Here is a 12,468-nt window from a genome sequence, read left to right on the forward strand (position 1 = left end):
AACTCATTCTTCAGTCTCAACTTTCAGAAGGAATGCTTAGCATCTTTCTAAAATCATTTCTTTTATTAATAATGAGAAATGTTGAATCTAAATTTCTATGGATCAAAATACTAGTAACTTGTTATGCATCTGCAAATGATCTATACCTTTTCTTGCACAGGTGATTTTGGAATCTCCAAGACTTTGGACAGCACTATTGATGTAGCCAAGACGGTGGTTGGGACGCCGACGTATCTGAGTCCAGAGCTCTGTCAGGACATCCCGTACAACTCCAAGTCGGATATCTGGGTAAGCAGTGAGTGAGTTGTGTTTAACGCCACTTTGATAAATGGTTCATTTTAATGGTACAACATTTTTTGACAGTATTTATTGTCGGATGATAGGTTTTCGGACATCATATGTTTTCAGACAGCCATGTTTATCGCGATTACTCGTGCTATAATGGGGAGTGTAGCATCACACACAGACATTGTAAATACTCAGATGATGGCTTGTTTTAAGGAAAAAATGTCTTTAATAAGTAAATGAGATGTTTTAAAGTTGTTCATGTGATTAGAGAGAGAACTACGAATCTGAGGACATCCCATTATGGGTCATGTCAGACCGACCTTGCGCGAACTTTGATCGACTAATGGAATGACTGACAAGAAGTCAACGTTAGCCAATCAGAAGGCAGCTTACTCGTGCTTTACGGCACTAATTTTAGTTTAGGCGGGGTTGGAGTATTTGGCGTCATGACAGTCATCACTTGTTTGTAAACATAAAGGTCAGTCGGTACGAGTTCAACTCCATGCATGGTTGCAGCCACCTATCACAGTGAGGAGCTTTGACTGGTGGCAGTGGTAGTATAGAGAGCTTGCTATCTCTGTGAGCAATCTCATTAAAATCAGATCTTAGTTCTCGCTTCAACTAAACAAAGATCTGAGGACATCCCATTACGGGTCACGTCAGACCAACCTTGCGCGAACTTTGACCGTCCAATGGAATGACCAATCAGAAGGCAGCTTTCTCGTGCTTTATGGCACTAATTTCAAATTGGCGACTACGCTTCGAAACATATATTGACAAATTCTCGATTAAAAATTTGAAACCTGAACAAAAGAACATTCTGGAATGGCTAACAGATGGTCTACATTGTATGGATTCAGTCATTAACCCCGTAACTATCATTCGGAATACCCTGTGTAAAACGTTTTCGAGGATGCATGATTAGATATCACATTCCGACTGTCACTTTCATAATCTGGTAAGCGACGCTCTGATTGGTCGGATGAAAGATCGCTCTGGCATGACCCCTACTGGGATGTCCTCAGATCTTTGTTTAGCGGTAGCGAGAACGATAATCTGATTTTAATGAGATTGCCATAACACGGGGATAGATTATGTCATGGTGTGTCAGCTGATGGTGGACGGAAAGCCCGAAGTGAAGCAGATCATCGGTGTGTATCACACATGTCATCCCCAGGGGCACACGTATGGTGTTGACAAACCTAGAATCATAATCAAGCTGAATCTAGGAGTTAGACCTTGATGTCATCTACAAGTATTAATTTTATTCCATATGTTGGGTTGGCAGATCAATGAGGTAAGTAATTTAAAAAACAATGCCGAAAATAGACTTGTGTTTGAACTTGAAGACTTGAGACTGTGAGATATTTTGTAACAGTAGACTGTACGTGTTTGTCTGTGCAGGCTCTGTGCTTTCTGTATGCCATTGCATGCCCCCAACAATGACTGTATGTGTTTTTGCAGGCTCTGGGCTGTGTCCTGTACGAGTTGTGTGCTCTCTGTACGCCGTTTGACGCCCCCAACATCCTCAGTCTCTTCTACAAGATTGTTAAGGCCGAGTTTGTGGTAAAAACATTTTTATTAATGTTATACATATGTATACTACTCAAAAGAAGTTAAAGAACACCTGATGTTTTCATATGGCTATAGTTAATGCTAATTGTAAGAGGCATCTACATTGGGAACCTGTAGGGAATCTATGCTAGAATTGGACACTACCAACCTATGCTGGTCGTAAGAGGCGACTTAATGGATCTATGACTGATGCATGTCATCATACCCCCACGGTGTGGATCGTTGCCATTAACATCAATCATTGGATTAATTACAGGCCGCTGTCATACAGCTGGAATATGTTAGTGTTAGTGTTAGTGTTGTGGATCGTTGCCATTAACATCAATCATTGGATTAATTACAGGCCGCTGTCATACAGCTGGAATATGTTAGTGTTAGTGTTAGTGTTGTGGATCGTTGCCATTAACATCAATCATTGGATTAATTACAGGCCGCTGTCATACAGCTGGAATATGTTAGTGTTAGTGTTAGTGTTGTGGATCGTTGCCATTAACATCAATCATTGGATTAATTACAGGCCGCTGTCATACAGCTGGAATATGTTAGTGTTAGTGTTAGTGTTGTGGATCGTTGCCATTAACATCAATCATTGGATTAATTACAGGCCGCTGTCATACAGCTGGAATATGTTAGTGTTAGTGTTAGTGTTGTGGATCGTTGCCATTAATATCAATCATTGGATTAATTACAGGCCGCTGTCATACAGCTGGAATATGTTAGTGTTAGTGTTAGTGTTGTGGATCGTTGCCATTAACATCAATCATTGGATTAATTACAGGCCGCTGTCATACAGCTGGAATATGTTAGTGTTAGTGTTAGTGTTGTGGATCGTTGCCATTAACATCAATCATTGGATAAATTACAGGCCGCTGTCATACAGCTGGAATATGTTAGTGTTAGTGTTAGTGTTGTGGATCGTTGCCATTAATATCAATCATTGGATTAATTACAGGCCGCTGTCATACAGCTGGAATATGTTAGTGTTAGTGTTAGTGTTGTGGATCGTTGCCATTAACATCAATCATTGGATTAATTACAGGCCGCTGTCATACAGCTGGAATATGTTAGTGTTAGTGTTAGTGTTGTGGATCGTTGCCATTAACATCAATCATTGGATTAATTACAGGCCGCTGTCATACAGCTGGAATATGTTAGTGTTAGTGTTAGTGTTGTGGATCGTTGCCATTAACATCAATCATTGGATTAATTACAGGCCGCTGTCATACAGCTGGAATATGTTAGTGTTAGTGTTAGTGTTGTGGATCGTTGCCATTAACATCAATCATTGGATTAATTACAGGCCGCTGTCATACAGCTGGAATATGTTAGTGTTAGTGTTAGTGTTGTGGATCGTTGCCATTAATATCAATCATTGGATTAATTACAGGCCGCTGTCATACAGCTGGAATATGTTAGTGTTAGTGTTAGTGTTGTGGATCGTTGCCATTAACATCAATCATTGGATTAATTACAGGCCGCTGTCATACAGCTGGAATATGTTAGTGTTAGTGTTAGTGTTGTGGATCGTTGCCATTAATATCAATCATTGGATTAATTACAGGCCGCTGTCATACAGCTGGAATATGTTAGTGTTAGTGTTAGTGTTGTGGATCGTTGCCATTAATATCAATCATTGGATTAATTACAGGCCGCTGTCATACAGCTGGAATATGTTAGTGTTAGTGTTAGTGTTGTGGATCGTTGCCATTAACATCAATCATTGGATTAATTACAGGCCGCTGTCATACAGCTGGAATATGTTAGTGTTAGTATTAGTGTTGTGGATCGTTGCCATTAATATCAATCATTGGATTAATTACAGGCCGCTGTCATACAGCTGGAATATGTTAGTGTTAGTGTTAGTGTTGTGGATCGTTGCCATTAATATCAATCATTGGATTAATTACAGGCCGCTGTCATACAGCTGGAATATGTTAGTGTTAGTGTTAGTGTTGTGGATCGTTGCCATTAACATCAATCATTGGATTAATTACAGGCCGCTGTCATACAGCTGGAATATGTTAGTGTTAGTGTTAGTGTTGTGGATCGTTGCCATTAACATCAATCATTGGATTAATTACAGGCCGCTGTCATACAGCTGGAATATGTTAGTGTTAGTGTTAGTGTTGTGGATCGTTGCCATTAACATCAATCATTGGATTAATTACAGGCCGCTGTCATACAGCTGGAATATGTTAGTGTTAGTGTTAGTGTTGTGGATCGTTGCCATTAACATCAATCATTGGATTAATTACAGGCCGCTGTCATACAGCTGGAATATGTTAGTGTTAGTGTTAGTGTTGTGGATCGTTGCCATTAACATCAATCATTGGATTAATTACAGGCCGCTGTCATACAGCTGGAATATGTTAGTGTTAGTGTTAGTGTTGTGGATCGTTGCCATTAACATCAATCATTGGATTAATTACAGGCCGCTGTCATACAGCTGGAATATGTTAGTGTTAGTGTTAGTGTTGTGGATCGTTGCCATTAACATCAATCATTGGATTAATTACAGGCCGCTGTCATACAGCTGGAATATGTTAGTGTTAGTGTTAGTGTTGTGGATCGTTGCCATTAACATCAATCATTGGATTAATTACAGGCCGCTGTCATACAGCTGGAATATGTTAGTGTTAGTGTTAGTGTTGTGGATCGTTGCCATTAACATCAATCATTGGATTAATTACAGGCCGCTGTCATACAGCTGGAATATGTTAGTGTTAGTGTTAGTGTTGTGGATCGTTGCCATTAACATCAATCATTGGATTAATTACAGGCCGCTGTCATACAGCTGGAATATGTTAGTGTTAGTGTTAGTGTTGTGGATCGTTGCCATTAACATCAATCATTGGATTAATTACAGGCCGCTGTCATACAGCTGGAATATGTTAGTGTTAGTGTTAGTGTTGTGGATCGTTGCCATTAACATCAATCATTGGATTAATTACAGGCCGCTGTCATACAGCTGGAATATGTTAGTGTTAGTGTTAGTGTTGTGGATCGTTGCCATTAACATCAATCATTGGATTAATTACAGGCCGCTGTCATACAGCTGGAATATGTTAGTGTTAGTGTTAGTGTTGTGGATCGTTGCCATTAACATCAATCATTGGATTAATTACAGGCCGCTGTCATACAGCTGGAATATGTTAGTGTTAGTGTTAGTGTTGTGGATCGTTGCCATTAACATCAATCATTGGATTAATTACAGGCCGCTGTCATACAGCTGGAATATGTTAGTGTTAGTGTTAGTGTTGTGGATCGTTGCCATTAACATCAATCATTGGATTAATTACAGGCCGCTGTCATACAGCTGGAATATGTTAGTGTTAGTGTTAGTGTTGTGGATCGTTGCCATTAACATCAATCATTGGATTAATTACAGGCCGCTGTCATACAGCTGGAATATGTTAGTGTTAGTGTTAGTGTTGTGGATCGTTGCCATTAACATCAATCATTGGATTAATTACAGGCCGCTGTCATACAGCTGGAATATGTTAGTGTTAGTGTTAGTGTTGTGGATCGTTGCCATTAACATCAATCATTGGATTAATTACAGGCCGCTGTCATACAGCTGGAATATGTTAGTGTTAGTGTTAGTGTTGTGGATCGTTGCCATTAACATCAATCATTGGATTAATTACAGGCCGCTGTCATACAGCTGGAATATGTTAGTGTTAGTGTTAGTGTTGTGGATCGTTGCCATTAACATCAATCATTGGATTAATTACAGGCCGCTGTCATACAGCTGGAATATGTTAGTGTTAGTGTTAGTGTTGTGGATCGTTGCCATTAACATCAATCATTGGATTAATTACAGGCCGCTGTCATACAGCTGGAATATGTTAGTGTTAGTGTTAGTGTTGTGGATCGTTGCCATTAACATCAATCATTGGATTAATTACAGGCCGCTGTCATACAGCTGGAATATGTTAGTGTTAGTGTTAGTGTTGTGGATCGTTGCCATTAACATCAATCATTGGATTAATTACAGGCCGCTGTCATACAGCTGGAATATGTTAGTGTTAGTGTTAGTGTTGTGGATCGTTGCCATTAACATCAATCATTGGATTAATTACAGGCCGCTGTCATACAGCTGGAATATGTTAGTGTTAGTGTTAGTGTTGTGGATCGTTGCCATTAACATCAATCATTGGATTAATTACAGGCCGCTGTCATACAGCTGGAATATGTTAGTGTTAGTGTTAGTGTTGTGGATCGTTGCCATTAACATCAATCATTGGATTAATTACAGGCCGCTGTCATACAGCTGGAATATGTTAGTGTTAGTGTTAGTGTTGTGGATCGTTGCCATTAACATCAATCATTGGATTAATTACAGGCCGCTGTCATACAGCTGGAATATGTTAGTGTTAGTGTTAGTGTTGTGGATCGTTGCCATTAACATCAATCATTGGATTAATTACAGGCCGCTGTCATACAGCTGGAATATGTTAGTGTTAGTGTTAGTGTTGTGGATCGTTGCCATTAACATCAATCATTGGATTAATTACAGGCCGCTGTCATACAGCTGGAATATGTTAGTGTTAGTGTTAGTGTTGTGGATCGTTGCCATTAACATCAATCATTGGATTAATTACAGGCCGCTGTCATACAGCTGGAATATGTTAGTGTTAGTGTTAGTGTTGTGGATCGTTGCCATTAACATCAATCATTGGATTAATTACAGGCCGCTGTCATACAGCTGGAATATGTTAGTGTTAGTGTTAGTGTTGTGGATCGTTGCCATTAACATCAATCATTGGATTAATTACAGGCCGCTGTCATACAGCTGGAATATGTTAGTGTTAGTGTTAGTGTTGTGGATCGTTGCCATTAACATCAATCATTGGATTAATTACAGGCCGCTGTCATACAGCTGGAATATGTTAGTGTTAGTGTTAGTGTTGTGGATCGTTGCCATTAACATCAATCATTGGATTAATTACAGGCCGCTGTCATACAGCTGGAATATGTTCAGTGTTAGTGTTAGTGTTGTGGATCGTTGCCATTAACATCAATCATTGGATTAATTACAGGCCGCTGTCATACAGCTGGAATATGTTAGTGTTAGTGTTAGTGTTGTGGATCGTTGCCATTAACATCAATCATTGGATTAATTACAGGCCGCTGTCATACAGCTGGAATATGTTAGTGTTAGTGTTAGTGTTGTGGATCGTTGCCATTAACATCAATCATTGGATTAATTACAGGCCGCTGTCATACAGCTGGAATATGTTAGTGTTAGTGTTAGTGTTGTGGATCGTTGCCATTAACATCAATCATTGGATTAATTACAGGCCGCTGTCATACAGCTGGAATATGTTAGTGTTAGTGTTAGTGTTGTGGATCGTTGCCATTAACATCAATCATTGGATTAATTACAGGCCGCTGTTATACAGCTGAATATGTTAGTGTTAGTGTTAGTGTTGTGGATCGTTGCCATTGTGTTAGTGTTAGTGTTAGTGTTAGTGTAAGTGTAAGTGTTAGTGTAAGTGTTAGTGTTAGTGTTAGTGTTAGTGTGTTAGTGTAAGTGTTAGTGTTAGTGTAAGTGTTAGTGTTAGTGTAAGTGTTAGTGTTAGTGTTAGTGTAAGTGTTAGTGTTAGTGTAAGTGTTAGTGTTAGTGTAAGTGTTAGTGTTAGTGTTAGTGTTAGTGTAAGTGTTAGTGTTAGTGTTAGTGTTAGTGTGTTAGTGTAAGTGTTAGTGTTAGTGTTAGTGTGTTAGTGTAAGTGTAAGTGTTAGTGTTAGTGTTAGTGTTAGTGTGTTAGTGTAAGTGTTAGTGTTAGTGTTAGTGTTAGTGTAAGACTTTGCATATCAGTATTAACCTTGATGTATCCATGTTGTCATATATGGCTAAAAAAAATCATAGTCTTGGTTCTCGGGCACCGCCCACATCATCATAAATTTCGCCGCACGTTTTGTTTATATTTCATATTTAAAAATCACTGAATATTCCAAGTCCTACGGCAGCCCAAAACTGTATTCTAGGGGGAGGCCCTTTCCCAGGTAACATACTAGTTTGCCCCCCCCCCCCCCCCCCTAATAAATAAAACAAATTTAAATAACCACCGCCCGCCTTCATACATTTTCAGAAGTCATTGCCTGAGAACCAATTCTTTTATTTTTTTTAAGCCTATTATGCATACTGTATTCGACGTAATAAGCACCCCTCTCTAATAAGCGCCCACGGCGATATTTGCTTATATATTGGCAAGTGAACAATCCCAATTAGCACCCCTTCCGATTGATCAATGTACACAAGACTTATTTATTCGTGTATAATACGCACGCGTGTGTTATATACACCCTTAATTATAGGCAATTAAATTCAGGAAAAATATATCTGTTGTATATAAACAGTTTAGGCCGTCAGCATAAACCCCGAAATTTACAATCTTTCAACTCTGTTTTTTCCGCCAAAATGATATTCTAATAAGAGCCCCCTATTTCTATTTTTGAGAGCGCCTTGGCCTCTTATTACGTCGAATACGGTATTGCTCTTGCATGTTAACTGAAAAACGTATAACTCAGTGACTGACTGTTACAGCCTCCTCCATCGCGGTACACGCAGCAGCTGAGGGAGTTGGTGAAGTTGCTGCTGGCCAAGACACCAGAAGACAGACCCAGGTACGTCAGGAAGTGTTCAACATACATTGTGTTCCAGTGTTGGATTTTACATTAACAATGAAACCCCGTTGATCCGGACGGCCACTCGTGATCTTTTGCCTTCACACGCGTTCCTTGATGGCGGACTGTGCATATTCGTGTCTGGACCAGACAATCCAGTGATTGTCATTTTGAGCATCGGCCTACTCATTTGGGATGACATGCATCAACTAAGTCAGCTGACAACCCGATCCCGTTAGTTGCTTCTTACAACAAGCATGGGTTGTTGATGACCATTTCTAACCCAATCTCATTAAAATCAGATCTTAGTTTTCGCTACCGCTAAACAAAGATCTGAGGACATCCCATTACGGGTCACGTCAGAACGACCTTTTGCGAATTTTGACCGACCAATGAAATGACTGACAAGAAATCGACATTAGCCAATCAGAAGGCAGCTTTCTCGAGCTTTACAACACCAGTTTCAAACTGGAGACTACGCCTCGAAACATATTTTGACGTATTCTCAATTAAAAAAATTAAAACTGATAAGAAAAACATTCTGGAATGGCTTATAGATGGCCTAGATTGTATGGATATAATCATAAAACCAGTAACTGTCGTTCGGAATACCCCGTGTTAAATATTTCGTGGTTGCATGATTAGAAAACACATTCCGACTGTCACTTTCATGATCTGGTAAGAGCTCTGATTGGTTGGATGAAAGGTCGTTCTGACGTGACCCTTAATGGGATGTCCTCAGATCTTTGTTCAGCGATAGCGAGAACTAATATCAGATTTTAATGAGATTGTTTCTAACCCAAATATTCATGGGGAGGCCCTTGTACCTCATGCTGACTACAATTGGGGTCCGGCTCAATCACAATCACAGATCTGTGTAGGGACTAATAAGTCATATGGAAAGTGTTAGAATAGGCCCTAGTACCTCATGCTTGTTGTAAGAGCTGACTAAAATAAGCATTTGGGGTCTGGCTCTGTGACATGTTAGACTGTATTGCCTAATGGTGGGATCGTTGCTATTGCTCTGTCACTGGTTTGTCATCTTCCCGAGGCAAGAGAGTTAACTGACTTTAAAAGTCCATTTTCCAACCTTGCCGTACTAGGCTGGAATTACTGGGCTCGATCGTAGCGCCTCCAGTGGCTATTACCAGTTATGTTCCTTCTAAGCCTCTCCTATGGACCAATCAGATTCCGACTCTCGTATCACTTGCGTTTGCTTCACACAAAATGGTGGCGCCCAGTCAGGACGATCTGATCAATGATCAAGATCTATATTGTGATAAAATTGGTCTTATGCATCAAATCACCTTGATTCAAAACGTGAAAAGGTTTGGAAAATATCTGCTGACAACGAGTTGGCGGTGCACATGCTTTGCAAATCCTGCAATCGACCGAAATCTGTACGACAGTTTATGAACCGGATTCGATTTCGGTGCGCGATTTTGATAAGACTATGCATAGACTCGTTAGACCAGCCAAACTGTAACTCCGTAATACCAGGCTAGTTCGGCAAGGGTGGAAACTGGACTTTTATAGTCAGTTCACTCACTTGCCTCGGGAAGATGCTGGTTTGTCTGGTTCAGAGTCAATTATTGACTGGTCAACATGACATTGCTGGAATATTGCTGACTGCAACACGAAACAATATTCCTTCACTCCCTGCTTATGTATACAATGCTCTTTTACTGTTAGGTTTACCTGTCTCTTAATGTCAGGTTTACCTGTCTTTTACTGCTAGGTTTACCTGTCTCTTAGTGTTAGATTTACCTGTCTCTCACTGTCAGGTTTACCTGTCTCTCACTGTCAGGTTTACCTGTCTCTCACTGTCAGGTTTACCTGTCTCTCACTGTTAGGTTTACCTGTCTCTCACTGTCAGGTTTACCTGTCTCTCACTGTCAGGTTTACCTGTCTCTCACTGTCAGGTTTACCTGTCTCTCACTGTCAGTTTTACCTGTCTCTCACTGTCAGGTTTACCTGTCTCTCACTGTTAGGTTTACCTGTCTCTCACTGTTAGGTTTACCTGTCTCTCACTGTCAGGTTTACCTGTCTCTCACTGTCAGGTTTACCTGTCTCTCACTGTCAGTTTTACCTGTCTCTCACTGTCAGGTTTACCTGTCTCTCACTGTTAGGTTTACCTGTCTCTCACTGTTAGGTTTACCTGTCTCTCACTGTCAGGTTTACCTGTCTCTCACTGTCAGGTTTACCTGTCTCTCACTGTTAGGTTTACCTGTCTCTAAATGTCAGGTTTACCTGTATCTTACTGTCAGGTTTACCTGTCTCTCACTGTCAGGTTTACCTGTCTCTCACTGTCAGGTTTACCTGTCTCTCACTGTTAGGTTTACCTGTCTCTCACTGTTAGGTTTACCTGTCTCTCACTGTCAGGTTTACCTGTCTCTCACTGTCAGGTTTACCTGTCTCTCACTGTTAGGTTTACCTGTCTCTAAATGTCAGGTTTACCTGTCTCTCACTGTCAGGTTTACCTGTCTCTCACTGTTAGGTTTACCTGTCTCTCACTGTAAGTTTTACCTGTCTCTCACTGTTAGGTTTACCTATCTCTCACTGTCAGGTTTACCTGTCTCTCACTGTCAGGTTTACCTGTCTCTCACTGTTAGGTTTACCTGTCTCTCACTGTTAGGTTTACCTGTCTCTCACTGTCAGGTTTACCTGTCTCTCACTGTTAGGTTTACCTGTCTCTTACTGTCAGGTTTACCTGTCTCTCACTGTCAGGTTTACCTGTCTCTCACTGTCAGGTTTACCTGTATCTTACTGTCAGGTTTACCTGTCTCTCACTGTCAGGTTTACCTGTCTCTCACTGTCAGGTTTACCTGTCTCTCACTGTAAGGTTCACCTGTCTCTCACTGTCAGGTTTACCTGTCTCTCACTGTCAGGTTTACCTGTCTCTTACTGTTAGGTTTACCTGTCTCTCACTGTCAGGTTTACCTGTCTCTCACTGTAAGTTTTACCTGTCTCTCACTGTTAGGTTTACCTGTCTCTCACTGTCAGGTTTACCTGTCTCTCACTGTCAGGTTTACCTGTCTCTTACTGTCAGGTTTACCTGTCTCTCACTGTAAGTTTTACCTGTCTCTCACTGTTAGGTTTACCTGTCTCTCACTGTTATGTTTACCTGTCTCTCACTGTTAGGTTTACCTGTCTCTCACTGTTATGTTTACCTGTCTCTCACTGTTAGGTTTACCTGTCTCTCACTGTTAGGTTTACCTGTCTCTCACTGTCAGGTTTACCTGTCTCTCACTGTTAGGTTTACCTGTCTCTCACTGTCAGGTTTACCTGTCTCTCACTGTTAGGTTTACCTGTCTCTCACTGTCAGGTTTACCTGTCTCTCACTGTTAGGTTTACCTGTCTCTCACTGTCAGGTTTACCTGTCTCTCACTGTCAGGTTTACCTGTCTCTCACTGTTAGGTTTACCTGTATCTTACTGTCAGGTTTACCTGTCTCTCACTGTCAGGTTTACCTGTCTCTCACTGTCAGGTTTACCTGTCTCTCACTGTTAGGTTTACCTGTCTCTCACTGTTAGGTTTACCTGTCTCTAAATGTCAGGTTTACCTGTCTCTCACTGTCAGGTTTACCTGTCTCTCACTGTCAGGTTTACCTGTCTCTTAATGTCAGGTTTACCTGTCTCTCACTGTTATGTTTACCTGTTTCTCACTGTTAGGTTTACCTGTCTCTCACTGTTAGGTTTACCTGTCTCTCACTGTCAGGTTTACCTGTCTCTCACTGTCAGGTTTACCTGTCTCTTACTGTCAGGTTTACCTGTCTCTCACTGTTAGGTTTACCCGTCTCTCACTGTCAGGTTTACCTGTATCTTACTGTCAGGTTTACCTGTCTCTCACTGTTAGGTTTACCTGTCTCTCACTGTTAGGTTTACCTGTCTCTCACTGTCAGGTTTACCTGTCTCTCACTGTCAGGTTTACCTGTCTCTCACTGTCAGGTTTACCTGTATCTTACTGTCAGGTTTAC

The 12,468-nt window shown here is 40.8% G+C and overlaps 1 protein-coding gene across 2 annotated transcripts in view; it reads left to right on the forward strand.

The window, feature by feature from the left end:
• The window catches only part of LOC124112164 (serine/threonine-protein kinase Nek5-like), a 35,860-nt gene that overhangs the window by 12,753 nt on the left and 10,639 nt on the right, over window positions 1–12,468 (forward strand). For both annotated transcript variants that reach the window (XR_007218744.1, XM_046472154.2), the window contains exons 9-11: window positions 161–288; window positions 1,753–1,854; window positions 8,414–8,493. Coding sequence is in view for 1 of the 2 variants with exons in the window: in XM_046472154.2 (XP_046328110.2) it covers window positions 161–288; window positions 1,753–1,854; window positions 8,414–8,493 (310 nt within the window). In the remaining variant the exon portion in view is untranslated. The remainder of the gene's footprint in view (window positions 1–160; window positions 289–1,752; window positions 1,855–8,413; window positions 8,494–12,468) is intronic.

The sequence above is a fragment of the Haliotis rufescens genome, unplaced genomic scaffold (genome assembly GCF_023055435.1).
Source record: "Haliotis rufescens isolate VD_foot unplaced genomic scaffold, xgHalRufe1.0.p SCAF_6, whole genome shotgun sequence".
In the NCBI taxonomy this organism is placed as follows: Eukaryota; Metazoa; Mollusca; class Gastropoda; order Lepetellida; family Haliotidae; genus Haliotis; species Haliotis rufescens.